Raw genomic sequence first — 15,533 nt, forward strand, 5'->3', positions numbered from 1 at the left:
CCTTCTTTCTCACTCAACTTTCTTCATTCCTTTTTCCCTTTTTCTCTCCCTTCCTACTTACTTCCTTTCTTCCTCCCTTTCCTTCCTTCCATCCTTCCCCTTTCTCCTTCCTCCCTTTCCCTCCTTCCTTCCATTCTCCCCATCCTTCCTCCCTTCCAATACAACCCTGCTGAATTTGCAGGGCATCATTCCCCGACCTGGCGCCCTCAAAAACGGCTCAGCTGCAACTCTGTGAATACCCCAGCCGGTTGGACCCACCCTACAGAGTGAGAAGTTTACAGAGGTTGCAGCATGCTGGGGAAGATGGTCCCAGGAGTAGAGGAAAGCCTCTGGGGCAGGGGGTAGTTGTGGTGTTGACCTCAGCTGGATTGTCTCACCCTTCTGGCCCAAAGCAAGCTTGGGTTCCAAAGAAACGTTGATGCATTTAGGAGGATCTCAGCTGGTTTCTGACCAGAAATGAACAGGGATGGATTCTCCTTGGGACATGGACTCCCATTCATGTCTCCACCACTAATCTTAGCAGCTAGATTTATTTTTTTTTCCCAAGTCTTTTATCTAGTGTCCAATTTCCATCAATGATCAAAGCTGGTCTGCAGGTCTCCTAGTTGGGTAGATGTCTCCACGTTGAACAAGATGGCCACTCCCCAGTGCAGCCCCCATAGGAGTTGATCGACTCCCATCTTTCTCCTCCCTGTCTTCCCCAAAGGATGTCATGTATTCCCTTCCTTGAGGACCAGGATGGAAAGCATGTTCAGGTGTCCCAAAAACCATCATCCTTTCAAAGCAGCAGTCACATGGGAGACGTCATCTCGGCCTCTGGGTCTTGCTTCGAAGGTTCTGATTCTGACGGGGAGCGATTGTGGAAGTCGATCAGGATGTTGTAGATGAATATCCCAACAAGGCATCCTAGCGTTGGGGCCAACAATGGCACCCACCACCAGCAGTTGCCTGCTCTGAAAGAAAAAGGAAGTCCAGATTAGCAGTAGACCCTAAACCAGCATATCTCAACCTTGACCCCTTGGGTGGACTTCAACTCCCAGAATTCCCCAGTCAGCGTAGCTAACTGGGGAATTCTGGGAGTTGAAGTCCACACATGTATCTCAACTTTGAAGTCTGTGCATGTGTCTCAATCTTAGCCACTTGAAGATGCGTGGACTTCAACTCCCAGAATTCCCCAGCCAGCATGGCTAATGGGAATTCTGGGAGTTGAAGTCCACACATATCTCAACCTTGAAGCCCACACACGTGTGTCAACCTTAGCCACTTAAAGATATGTGGACTTCAACTCCCAAAATTCCACAACCAGCATGGCTAACTGGGGGATTCTGGGAGTTGAAGTCCACATGTGTCTCAACTGTGGCCATTTGATGTGTGGACTTCAACTCCCAGAATTCCCCAGGCAGCATGGCTAACGGGAATTCTGGGAGTTGAAGTCCATACATGTATCTCAACCTTGAAGCCCACACACGTGTGTCAACCTTAGCCACTTGAAGATATGTGGACTTCAACTCCCAGAATTCCACAGCCAGCATGGCTAACTGGGGAATTCTGGGAGTTGAAGTCCACATGTGTCTCAACTGGCCATTTGATGTGTGGACTTCCAACTCCCAGAATTCCCCAGCCAGCATGGCTAACGGGAATTCTGGGAGTTGAAGTCCATACATGTATCTCAACCTTGAAGCCCACACACGTATGTCAACCTTAGCCATTTGAAGATATGTGGACTTCAGCTCCCAGAATTCCACAACCAGCATGGCTAACTGGGGAATTCTGGGAGTTGAAGTCCACACATGGTGTCAACCTTAAAGTCAGTATGATAGTCCTCATTGGTGAACTAAATCAGTGCCACCAACTCACCGAAACACCTCCAAGCCCCATCCTGCAAGGGCCGTGAAAATCCGGGGGGGCAGATCCCTGGAAGGGTTGATGGCATAGCCCGTGTTCATCCCCATAGACATGCCAATGAGTACGACCAGCAACCCAGTGATGAAGGCATTGGTGCCCGGTAGAGCCCCGGCATTCTTCCTATCGTGGATGGCGAGGACACCGATCATAAGCATGCTACTTGCAATAACCTGCAGAAGAGGAAGATGGGCATCAAAGCTCTGGACAATCCGAGTAGGGTGTCAACCAACAGAACATTTGTAGCTCAGGATTGAACGGTGGGGGTCCTTGGTGCTCCCTGAGCTGTGTGATTTTCTTGCAGACGTCTCATGACCCATCTAGGTAACTTCATCAGTGCTAGAAGGGAGTGGGGTGTGTGGAGCGGAGGGAGGGGATGAGGACTGTGGGGTCCTCGGTGCTCTCTGAGCTTGGTGGTTTTCTTGCAGACATTTCAGGACCGAACTAGGTAATATCATCAGTGTTAAAAGGGACTGGAGTTTGCTTCCTGTATATACATTATTATTTTAGAATGAATCAGCTGGAAGGCACCTTGGAGGCCTTCTAGTCCAGCCCCCTGCTTAAGCAGGAGAACCTATATGATTTCAGATAAGGGACTGTCTAGACTCTTCTTAAAAGCCTCCAGTGATGGAGCATCCACAACTTCTGGTGGCAAGTTGTTCCACTGGTTAATTGTTCTCACTGTCAGGAAATTCCTTCTTAGTTCTAAGTTGCTTCTCTCCTTGATAAGTTTCCACCCGTTCCTTCTTGTCCTGCCCTCAGGGGCTTTGGAGGATAGCTTGACTCCCTCTTCTTTGGGGCAGCCCCTGAGATAGCGGAACATTGCTATCATGTCTCCCCTAGTCCTTCTTTTCGTTAAACTGGACATTAAACTGGACAGTCTTGGTTTTTTTCTTTGAAGACGTATCTCATCGAAGAAGCTTCTTCAGTAATGACTGGATGGTGGGGGAATGGAAGGATTTATATTCCTTGCAGACAGCTGGTCATTTGCATCCTTTTAGAGGGTCGTTGAGGCCACTTGGAGGTTTCTCTGTGTCCTCAGGGTCACCTGAGTGGTGCAAATGGTTCCTGTAGTCTGCAATTTTTTCCCTCTGGAAATCCATTCCTACTCCCACACCGTTCAACGGGTCCTCATCCCAAATTGTATAGCTCAAAGTCTGTAGAGATTCTCAATCACCCAGGTCAGAGTTGTCCCAAAGGTGTTTTTTTCAGGAGGCAACTGGACTTTCTTCTTTGTTTTTCTTTTGAAGACATTTCACTTCTCATCCAAGAAGCTTCTTCAGCTCTGACCAGATGGCGGGGAATGGAAGGCTTTATATTCCTTGCAGAGAGCTGGTCATTTGCGTCCTTTTAGAGAGCCATTGAGGCCACTTGGAAGTTAGTCTTTCAGGTGACCCTGAGGACACAGATAAAACCTCCAAGTGGCCTCAATGACTCCTAAAAGGATGCAAATGACCAGCAGTCTGCAAGGAGTATCAATCCTTCCATTCCGCGCCATCCACTCTTTAGAGCTGAAGAAGCTTCTTGGATGAGAAGTGAAACATCTTCAAAAGAAAAACAAAAGAAGAAACTCCGGTTGCCTCCTGAAAAAAGCACCTTTGGGACAACTCTCACCTGGGTGACTGAGAATCTCTACAGACTTTGAGCTATGCAATTTGGGATGAAGACCCTTGGAGCGGTGTGGGAGTAGGAATGGATTTCCAGAGGGGAAAAATTGCAGACTACAGGAATCATTTGCTCCGCACAGATGACCTTGATTTGTGTGGCACAGCTGATTTTTGCACCTCCGCTGCTCTACTTACGGGGCTGCCTTAGAAGGGAAGCAGCTGAGCTTCAAATTGCTCTATTTTGAACGCTGCATGCAAGCGTGTTAGGCACACGCCTAACGGTGTGCATGCACCAGTGATGGGTTTCAAAAAATTTTTACTACAGGTTCTGTGGATGTGGCTTGGTGGGCGTGGCTTGGTGGGAGCGGCAGCAGAAGGATACTGCAAAATCCCCATTTCCTCCCGATCAGCTGGGACTCGGGAGTCAGAGGATAGATGGGGGCGGAGCCAGTCAGAATTTTTACTACCGGTTCTCCGAACTACTCAAAATTTCCGCTAATGATTCTCCAGAACTGGTCAGAACCTGCTGAAACCCACCTCTGGCGTGCACACAAAGAGCCTGCCCACTGTTGTGGCTCCGTTGCCTGAGCCTGGGCTATCGACAGATGCAGACTCTGAGAGTTAGGGAGAGGAGTTGGCAAAGCCTCCCTCTCCAGGATCCTCCTCTCTGGCAATGCCTCCGGAGGACACCGAAGGCCAAACGATAGGCTCAGAGCCAAGCACGTCCCCGCAGCCACAGGTGGACAGCGACGAAGGAGATAAGTGCTGGCTGGACCCTCGGCAGAGGCGCAGGGAGAAGCGTGCGCAGCAGAGGGGAAGGCGTGCCAGAGATTAGCTGAGTCACTGGACCACACCCCACAGGGTATAAATGTGGGTGTGGTGGCCAGTTCAGTTTGTGACGAGCAAAAACTGGAAATAATCCATGATCTTTGAGTTACTGGACTTTGCCTGCTTTATCGGACTGCATTTGGATTAATCCTTGTATTGTTGAAACTCTGCCTGTATTATCGGAATGCTTGCAGTCTAATCTTTGTTTTGTGTGAGTAAAGTCTGAATTGGCAGCTAGCCACTGGGTTGCTGCCAGCTTTATCTTCAAAGAGTTTTGTCGTGTGGCTTATTAACTCCGGGCCGTCTGTGGGGGTGCATGAGTGGGACAGGGACAGAAGACCCACCGAACCAGTTGTTCAGTCTGTTGCAGCCCACCACTGGCCAGATCTCAGCACCCCGCAGGCTGGATCCGGCCAGCGGGCCTGGAGTTTGACACTCTTGGACTAGAGCCAACTGGCCCTCGCTTCTAGCCATCTGTTCCAGGACACCAACCTCCTGGAGAAAGCCGTACCCCAGAGACACGTAAGGGGCAGGATAGGTGGCAAAAATCCCCGCGGTGGCCGTCGATCCCGTCACGGTTAGGTTGCCTCCTGTGTAATTCTGTAGCGCTTCTAAAAAAGGGAAGAAGAAAGCCAGTTTGTGGAGAGCAAACATACAAAAAACACAAAAGGGAGGTTGGGGGGGGGGAATTATAGGTAGTCCTCGACTTACAACAGTCCGTTTAGTGACCGTTCAAAGTTACAACGGCGCACTGGAAAATGTGACTTAGGGCCGTTTTTCACAGTAATGACCTGTGTACCTTTCTCCGTGATCGCGTGATCCAAATTGCAGACGCTTGGCAAATGGTCCGTACTTACGACGGTCACTGTGTCCGAAGGTCAGGTGATCCCCTTTTGCGACCTTCTCGCAAGCCAAGTCAACGGGGAAGCCGGATTCACTTCACAACCCTGGCTACTAACTTATCAACTGCAAGTGATTCACTTGACAGCGGTGGCAGGTAAGGTCGTAAAATGGGGCAAAACTCACTGAACAAATATCTCGCTTAACAACAGAAAGGTTGGGCTCAATTGTGGTCGTACGTCGAGGACTACCTGTACAGGCAGTCCTCGACTTCCAAACATTTGTTTAGTGGCCGTTCGAGGTTGCAACAGCACTGGATTAGTGACATAACGACTGTTTTTCACACTTATGGCCGTTGCAGCATCCTCAAGATCACGTGATCCAAATTCAGACGCTTGGCAACTGACTCGTATTTATGACGGTTGCAGTGTCCTGGAGTCACATGATCTCCTTTTGGCGACCTTCTGACCAGCAAACCCAATTCACTTAACGACGATGTTACTGATTTAACATCGAATAAGTGCAGGGATTCACTTAACAACTGTGGCAAGAAAGATTAGGGTTAGGGTCAAACTCACTTAACCACTGTCTCGCTTAGCAACTGAAATTTTAGGATCAATTATGGTCGCATGTCGAGGACTACCTGTATTCTCAAGGCAGGCCCAGTTCTGGGGTGGGGGCTAATTCCTGCCATCTCCTCCACCAGTAATGATTTTGTCAGATGTAAATGCCTTATTCTCTATTGTGTAAATAATGTATATATGGGACATCAGGGGTTAACTTATTCTTTGGATTTTAATGTATTCATAATTTACCACTCCCATTCCTGGCTCCACCCCTTGTATATATAAGGAGCCACCCTCACCATTTTCTTTGCTTCTATCTTGAATATTCAGCGAATATAGAATGCCTATTATTATTAAAGAGAAATATATTTAAATCTCTAATTCTTATTATCTTTATTGAGTCTGATCCTGAAAATATTGCAACAAGCTGGTAGCAGAGGATGATTAATTGACTCAATAAATAATTAAAAATGTCTAAGAAAGATAGGCCCAACACCAGGGCCTACAGCAAGGAAATAGAAACTGAACAAGAGATGATCAACGAATCCACTAACGCGATTTCGAGAGAATCCGAAGAATACACCACTGAAGAAGAAGAACTGATAAATGAAAATAATGACCAGGAAGAAATCGAAATAGAAAATAACGAACTCAGGTCAGAGATATTGAAGATACTAAAAAGCCAGAAGAACGATGAAAGCCTCATCGCGGACCTCCAAGAGATGCTGAAGAACAACGGAGCAGCGAGAGAGAAAAACGTCGTTAAAGAAAAACCCAAAGATCAAAAAACTGTGAGTGAAATGAATACTGAGAAAGTCGTTGTGAAAAAGAAAAGATGTGATCCCGCGCGAAATTTTGAATGGCAGCCATCTTGGTTTCAACGAACTTCAAAAGAGAGTGAAGCAGAGCCAATCAAAACGCTCAGTTCAAAATTTCTGGCGCGAAAAAACGCTATCAGACGACGAAAGTGAAAAAGAAGAATCAAACTCTTCAGAAGAACCAGAATCAGAAAGTGAAGACGATTTAACAAAGTCTCAAGTAAAGTCAGCAATGAAAACGCTTTTTGCTGCTTTTGGGCCAAGATTGAAAATTTCCAAGGCACCAACGAAGAAGCAAGAGATCAAACCGACAACTCGAGACCTGCACGCTCCCATCCTGACTTCGAAGGCGACGACACCTGAGCCCAGAGAGCCATGCCGATTCCGTCCTACACCGCAGACCGGATCAAGTGCCAACGCACACGAAAGAAAGAGAAGAGCTGTCGCCACCACCAGAACCCCTAAAACCGAACCAGAGACCGACTCATCTGAAGAGGAGCGGAACGAGAGAGCTGAAATGGAGAGAACCTTCCACGACGACGCCAAGGAAGAAATGAGCAACGCGCATGTGCAAAGCTACGTAGACGGCCCCGAAAGACTTGAACTGGCCAGAGAACCGCGCAGACTCGTTGCGAGCATCCCCATGCCGTTCTGTAATTTCCTGCACTTGCGAGACCACGGACTGCCTCAGGTTGTAAGTAATGGACAAAATAATGTGGGGAACTTACCCAGTGACTTCCCAAAACTTAGAATTGATGGCATTAATTTACAAGAGTGGTATCAACAACTTCAGGTTGTCTTTATGAAAGAAAATTTACTATTCTTTATAACTAGTCCTCCAAGAAGACCTTGGACTTTAAAAATAGATTGTTTACATCATAGAGCATTTTTCATAATAATATCTAGCGTGTCTCCTGCAATGTATCATAGCATCAAATCAAACCTAACTGTGTCAGAAATAATTCAATGCATGTTTAATCTATTTCACAGCGATAGCGTAGCTACAACTACAAGAATGTCTAAGGATTTCTTTTCTTCTAGAGTGAAACCAGGGGTTTCTATAAGTGAGCATTTGATATCTCTAAACAAAATAAGAGCTGAGCTGCAATTGAGGGGGGAAGTGATTTCAGATCAAACAATGAAAAGTGTTATTATCAATTCACTTGATTCATCATGGGATAGCTTTATGTCACACTTAGATACTATTAATTTAGGATATTTAACCATAGAAAGTCTATCTAACAAATTGATAGCAGAAGACAATTCAAGAAAAAATCGTTCCAGTAATCAAACAGAACACAAATCTTTTAGGAAAGTAGCTTTCCAAGAAAAATATAATGAAGCCTTTAGATGCCACAATTGTGGGTCCAGGGAACACAGTAGAAGAGACTGTCCCAAAGTCTCAAGGGAGAGACATAGGCCAGAATATAGGAGCAAATACAATTATAGACAGTCTTCCACAGATAGACACAAATATAGAAGCCCACCAAATTACAGAGAAAGTAGAGGGGGTAGAGAAAATTCAAAAGAGAGAAAATCTGGGTCACTAAATGGACTAAACAAACAAGAAAGCACCAAAACACAACAAAATGAGAACAATAATTGGCTTATTGATTCTGGTGCAACCAATCACACCACTAACAACAAAAGTATATTATCTTCATTTACAGAAGATAAGTTTGTGATAAAGGTAGCTAATCAAGAAAAGGTTCAAGTATTAGGCAGAGGAAATGTGACCTTGCCTGGTTTAGGTAAAATAGAGGGGGTATTATTAATCCCAGAAATACCTCATAACATACTAAGTGCTATAAAACTAAGCAGAGATTCTGACATCAATATAGTTTTCTCAAAGGGGAAAGCAACTTTAGAGAAGGACAAAACAAATATAGGCACTGTGATGATAAAAGGAGGTCTACCCTATCTGATAACAAAAGAAAGATGGTTACATAACATTGATTCAAAAATGGAAGATTGTATTGAAGCAGATGATGAAAATGTTAGTAACAGTGACAATGATGAATGTAAAATACCTCATGATCACAAAAATACACACAATGAGAAGAAACCAAAAATAGGTAAACCAATTCATGATGAGTGTGCTCACATCTTACATAGGAAGTTAGGACATGCAAGCTTTCCTGTAGTTCAAAAAATGACTGAACACGCAGAAGGTGTCAAAATAAAAAATTGTGATAATTATTTGGAATGCTCAGTATGTAAATCCACCAAACTAAAAACCAGTCCCAGACCAAAAAAATCTAACAGATCAACTAACAATATTTTTGACTTAGTACATATGGATTTAGTTGGTCCATTAACTCCATCAATTACCTATAGGAAACGTTACTTTCTAACAATAGTGGATGATTATAGTCGCTATGGTTTTGTTTACACATTAAAGCACAAGGATGAAACCTTTCAGAAATTTAAGGAATTCTACAAACGCATAGAAACACAACATAATATCAAAATAAAACAAATTATGACAGATAGGGGATGTGAATTCATGTCTAAAGAATTCTCCCAATGGTTAAAGGATAGGGGAATGCTACATTTCACGTCCAATCCATTTTCTGCGTTTCAAAACGGGATTGCAGAGAGAAAGAATTCCACACTACAAACCATGATTAGATGCACATTAGAGGATGCTGGTTTAGGCAAACAATTCTGGTCAGAAGCCCTACATTATTCAAATTACACTCAAAATAGAACCTGGTCCAGTATTGTGAATAAGACACCGTATGAGGTGATGTACAATAGGAAACCTAAATTAGCACACATGCACATATTTGGAGTCACTGCAGATGTGCACATACCTAAGCAGTTGAGGAGAAAGGGAGAAAACGTATCCAGAAGATTAAGATTTATGGGATATGAAACTGGAACCAAAGGGTACAGATTCATTGATAATAATAACAAATTTATAGTCTCCAGAACAGCTGTGTTCCATGAGCAGGCCAATTGGTCTAAACTGCACCTTAATGAAATATTTCCAAATAAATGCAAAGATGCGATATCTTGCGAGGAAGGGACAATAGAAAATCAAAACATTAACAAAAATAAGAACAAAACCAAAACTTGGACAAATAGTCAGCATAAAATAAAGACAGACACATTAACAAAAAAGGAAGCTAGATATTTGCACGACAACCATAGCAAACCTGAAAGAGCTATTAGAAACAATAGAAATCAAATACCAAGTAAATACAAAGATTACATAATGCATATGAATGGAGAACAAATAACACCTAATACATATGAGGAAGTATTAAAACTCCCTCGTGAAGAAAGAGAAAAATGGGAACTAGCTATGAAAAAAGAGATGGAAAGTTTGCAAGGATTAAATGTATTCACTCCTGCGATCGCACCTAAGGATAAAACAATTATAGGTACCAGGTGGATTTATAAAATTAAGAACCTAGAAGGAGGCAATACTTTATACAAGGCTAGACTAGTTGCACAAGGTTATGCACAAAAATATCCAGAAGACTATACTGACACATACTCCCCCACGGTGAGGACAGAGAGTGTTAAAACAGCTCTAGTAGTAGCATCTGCACTCAATCTGGACATATTTCAATATGACATACAGACTGCGTATTTACACGCAAAACTAGATAAGGAAATATATGTAAGAGCACCACATAGTCAATACACTAATAAGAATGAAATTTGGTTATTAAATAAGAGTCTATACGGATTAAAGCAATCTGGCAAGAGATGGTACGATTGCTTGGTAAAAGTACTAAAGACCATGGATTTCAACGCTACCACTGCTGATAACTGTTTCTTTGTAAAAAAGAGTGATGATCACATTGAATTTGTATTAATTTATGTGGATGATATTTTATATATAGGAAAACACAAAGAGAGCAGAGAAATCTTTGTAAATAAGTTAAACGAACATTTCTCGTTGAAATCTCTAGGTAAAGTGAATAAATACCTTGGTGTACAAATTAACAAAACTAGAAGGGGATTCAAACTTACTCAGAAAGATAAGATCATTGAACTTCTAAACAAATGTAATTTAAACAATGCCAAAACCTGTGACACTCCTATGCAAACTGATTTCCTTAGAAACACTGATGAGTCTTCCCCTGAATTTAAAGATAATACATTTTACAGATCAGTTATAGGCTCACTCCTTTATATATCTAATTGGACCAGACCAGATATTGCATTACCTCTCAATTTATTGTCAAGATATGTTAGCAAACCAACCATGTATCATTGGGAAGCTGTCAAAAGAATTCTAAGATATTTGAAAAGTACATTAGATTTTTGTTTAGTATTAGAACCTAATAATGACAAAGAACCAAAAATTACCTGTTATGCGGATGCAGATTGGGCTGGTGATACATCATGCAGAAAGAGTACTTCTGGTTATATTTTTCTATTGAATGATTGTCCAGTTTACTGGTACACTGGTAAACAAGAACTGGTAGCCACTTCAACCACAGAAGCGGAATATGTTTGTTTATCCAAAGCTGCAAATAACCTTGTATGGTTCAATGACTTGATCTCAGATGTTTGGAAAAAACCTGCATTACCTTTTGTTGTGCATGAAGATAATAAAGCAGCCATTGAAATATCCAGATCCGATGCCATTGGACAAAGGTCCAGGCATATTGATATAAAATTTAAGCACGTGAGACAATTATCTCAAGATGGGTTCATCAAAGCAATACATTGTGATACTTCTGAACAATTAGCTGACATATTAACGAAGCCTTTACCTTCTAAACAGCACAAATATTTAACTTCTAAATTGTATGTATTATATTGTCCTGAATCTGAATGTAATTGGTGTTGTATAGCGAACCGGCATTTAGAGGGGGATTTGTCAGATGTAAATGCCTTATTCTCTATTGTGTAAATAATGTATATATGGGACATCAGGGGTTAACTTATTCTTTGGATTTTAATGTATTCATAATTTACCACTCCCATTCCTGGCTCCACCCCTTGTATATATAAGGAGCCACCCTCACCATTTTCTTTGCTTCTATCTTGAATATTCAGCGAATATAGAATGCCTATTATTATTAAAGAGAAATATATTTAAATCTCTAATTCTTATTATCTTTATTGAGTCTGATCCTGAAAATATTGCAACAGATTTCATGACTCCCCACTCTAACCTGCAGCCTTGGGATCTCCTGGTGGTCTCAGATCCATACAGACTTTCCCCCCCCCCAAATCTAAACCATCTTAACCAGGCCCTGCTTCCTATTTGGGGGCTTGTTAAGGAAGGCGATGAGATGATCCCTAAGGAGAATTCACCTTTTATTTTTCTTTCATGCCTAGCCTTTCCGTTTTTTTATATATTTCCTGCTTCAGAACCAGTAGAAACGGCCTCAGTAGTCATGCCAGAAAAATATAAATAGAAGACTGGCAGTTTGGCACAGAGGAAACCCAGCGGGTGTCAGGTTATTTCAGAAATGTGGAAAATGTCATTTTAGTAGCTTAGTAGGTTTGTAGGTAGCAGTGTTTACCTTGGGCAACTTTACGACTTGTGGACTTCAACTCCCAGCATGGCTGGCTGGGGCATTCTGGGAGTTGAAGTCCACAAGTCTTAAAAGTTGCCCAAGCTTGGACACCCCTGAGATAAAGAGAGATACAGATAGTCCTCGGCTTACAACAGTTCATTTAGTTACCGATCAAATTCCAACGGCACTGAAAAAAGAGACTTATGTCCGTTTTTACACTTAAGACCATTGCACACCCGATAGGGCAGTGATGGCTAACCTTTTTGCCATCACGTGCCAGGAGTGGGGAGGGGGAGTGTATCATGCGTGTGTGTGCCAACACCCATAATTCTATGCACCCCACCCCCACGCATGCACGTGTGACACACACACACCCCCGCTCCTGGCACGCAATGGCCCGGTAGGCCCGTATTTCTCTCTCACCAGGCTCCAGAGCCTTTCTAGGAGTCTGGGGAGGGCAAAATCAGCTTTCTCCATCCCCATGGAGGCCCTCTGGAGCCTGGAAATGGCCCATTTGCCAACTTCCGCTGGGACCAAAAGACTTGTTTTTTGCTGTCCCCAGGCTCCAGAGCCTTTCTAGGAGCTTGGGGAGGGCAAAAATGGCCTTCTCCACCCCCACACACCCCGGAGGCCCTCCGGAGGCCAGAAACAGCCTGTTTGCTGACTTTTGGCCCAACCGGAAGTTGGCAAACAGGCCGTTTCCAGCCTCCAGAGGGCCTCCAGAGGGTGTCCGGAGGCCTTCTGGGGGGGTGGGGAAGGCCGTTTTTGCCCTCCCCAGACTCCTAGAAAGGCTCTAGAGCCTGGGGACAGCAAAAAACAGGCCTTCGCCACCATCCCCTGAGGCCCTCCGGAGGCAGGAAACAGCCTGTTTTCCTACTTCTGGTGGGCCCAGAAGGCCCGAAAATCAGCTGGCTGGCATGCACATGCGTGCCAGAGCTGAGCTTGCGTGCCCAATGCTACAGCTACGCGTGCCACAGGTGGCACGCGTGCAATAGGTTCACCATCACAGCGATAGGGCGTGTCAAATTTTTCAATTTTCAATTTCCAAACATGAGAGGGTGCTCCAAAGTTGTGACATGCCTTGGGGATTGTAAAGCTATTTTGGTTACTTTATTATCATTTAGATGTTCTTGGGAAGTAACGACAATAAATATCATAACTTTTTAACATTTTTGTTTGTTTCATTGCAGCCTTCAGAATTCATTGCAGATCAAAATTCAGGCTCTTCAAAACTGACTCATAATTACGAAGGTCTCACTTAGCAACCAAAATGTTGGGCTCAATTGTGGTCGTAAGTCGGGGACTACCTGTAATTTTTTTTTTCCTCTCCCTCCTGCAAGCCAAAGAGGATTCATACCTACCATAATACAAAACAAAAATAATAGCCGACGCGGCAAACGATCCGAAGAACTGGCCAATCACGTACGCCGGGAGTTTGCGCCAGGGTAAATTTCCAACCACACAATTGGCGAAAGTGATGGACGCGTTCATATGAGCTCCTTGGGGCGACAAAGATAACAGGAGAAGAACTGTTAGGATGGTTGCAGGAAGAGGACTGGCAGCCAAGTAGTTTCTTTTGCAGTTTTTCTTTAACAAACAACATTTTTTGTGGACAGTGTAATGACTGGGGTAACCTATTTTTCACACCGTGTTCACAGTAATAATACAATTACATATATGCAAAAAAAAATTCTTCCAACTTCTAACCTTAATGTGCTCATTTTAACTGCAATATATTCTTTTATATACGGGTAACCTATTTTTCACCCCGTGTTCACAGTAATAATACAATTACATATATGCAAAAAAAATTTATTCCAACTTCTAACCTTAATGTGCTCATTGTAATTGCAATATATTCTTTTATATACTTATTAACTCCTAACATTTTGATATTATAGATGTCACTCAGGGTTCCACCACATTTTCAATATCAACTTTCTATAAACTCCATTAAAACCAATTATCGGTAAGATCTAATCAGTCCCAAATTTATATCTGTAAGTCCCCTGGATTTGTAGTCCTTATAGGCTATATTTTCCAATATATTTTTTCCATCCTGTTAATCATAATAATACTTTTAAATATACCTAGTCCTAGTCTTCCATCTCCTAATCTTAATATATCTGTATTTATAATAAATATAATAATATAATATAATATATAAATATAATAAATATATATATAAATATGTATGTATGTGTATGTATTGGTAAAGGTTCCCCTCGCACATATGTGCTAGTTGTTCCTGACTCTAGGGGGCAGTGCTCATCTCCGTTTCAAAGCCGAAGAGCCAGCGCTGTCCGAAGACGTCTCCAGGGTCATGTGGCCGGCATGACTCAACGCCAAAGGCGCACAGAACACTGTTCCCTTCCCACCGAAGGTGGTCCCTATTTTTCTACTTGCATTTTTTACCTGCTTTCGAACTGCTAGGTTGGCAGAAGCTGGGACAAGTAACAAGAGTTCACTCAGTTATGTGGCACTAGGTATTCGAACCGCTGAACTGCCGACCTTTCGATCGACAAGCTCAGCGTCTTAGCCACTGAGCCACCGCGTCCCAGCTGAAGGACACTAGAGAAGAGAATATTTGTAGTTCGGGGTAAAATCGAGGGGTCCTTGGTGGTCTCTGAGCTGGGTGGTTTTCATGCAGATGTTTCATGACCCAACTAGGTAACGTCATCAGTGCTAGGAAGTGGGAATTGTGGCATGGAGGAGGAAGAGGTCTGATGCTCTCTGAGCTTGGTTTTCTTATGGATGTTTCAATACCCAACTAGGTAACATCATCAGGGCTAGAAAGGAGTGGGGATTGTGGAATGGAGGGGAGGAGGAGAAGGACCATGGATTCTGATGCTCCATGAGCTGGGTAGTTTTCATGCAGATGTTTCATGACCCAACTAGGTAGCATAATGAGTACTAGAAGAGAGGAGTTTATGGAGAGGAGGAGGAGGCAGGTGAAAAAAGGAGGAGGAGGAGGAGGAGGAGGAGGAGGAGGAGGAGGAGGAGGAGGAGGAGAAGAAGAAGAAGAAGAAGAAGAAGAAGAAGAAGAAGAAGAAGAAGAAGAAGAAGAAGAAGAAGAAGAAGAAGAAGAAGAAGAAGAAGAAGAAGAAGAAGAAGAAGAAGAAGAAGATGATTGTGGGCTTCTTGGTGCTCTCTGAGCTTGGCTGTTTTCTTGCAGATGTTTCACTACCGATCTAGATAACATCATCCGTGCTAGGCTAGATGCTCGATGTTACCTAGTTTAGTAATCCAGCCCCTCCCTCCCCTGCTAGACTCACCTGAGATTCCACCAGAAGCATGGACTCCCATCATAACACCAAACCCGAATCCAAGATTGATGCTCAAGTACTCTCCAAAATTGTGCTTCCCCAACACAACTTGGGCCACGGAGCCAAGGCCAAAGGTCTGTCCGAAGAAAAGAGAAGGTCTCCCATGAACCCTCCAAAGCTGGCAACTGTAAGACTCTTGGACTCCAATGCCCATGCT

The 15,533-nt window shown here is 43.4% G+C and overlaps 1 protein-coding gene across 2 annotated transcripts in view; it reads right to left on the reverse strand.

Moving 5' to 3' along the window:
* Positions 1-143: 143 nt before the first annotated feature.
* LOC139311553 (aquaporin-7-like) overlaps positions 144-15,533 on the reverse strand; it is an 18,230-nt gene continuing 2,840 nt past the window's right edge. For both annotated transcript variants that reach the window (XM_070936011.1, XM_070936012.1), the window contains 5 exons: positions 15,326-15,452; positions 13,412-13,549; positions 4,830-4,948; positions 1,858-2,075; positions 144-953 (listed from right to left, as the gene is read on the reverse strand). In XM_070936011.1, the coding sequence (XP_070792112.1) occupies positions 791-953; positions 1,858-2,075; positions 4,830-4,948; positions 13,412-13,549; positions 15,326-15,452 (765 nt within the window). In that variant the 3' untranslated portion in view covers positions 144-790. The remainder of the gene's footprint in view (positions 954-1,857; positions 2,076-4,829; positions 4,949-13,411; positions 13,550-15,325; positions 15,453-15,533) is intronic.

Source organism: Pituophis catenifer, unplaced genomic scaffold, assembly GCF_029215685.1.
Source record: "Pituophis catenifer annectens isolate HBS135680 unplaced genomic scaffold, rPitCat1.0.hap2 SCAF_2, whole genome shotgun sequence".
Taxonomy (NCBI): Eukaryota; Metazoa; Chordata; class Lepidosauria; order Squamata; family Colubridae; genus Pituophis; species Pituophis catenifer.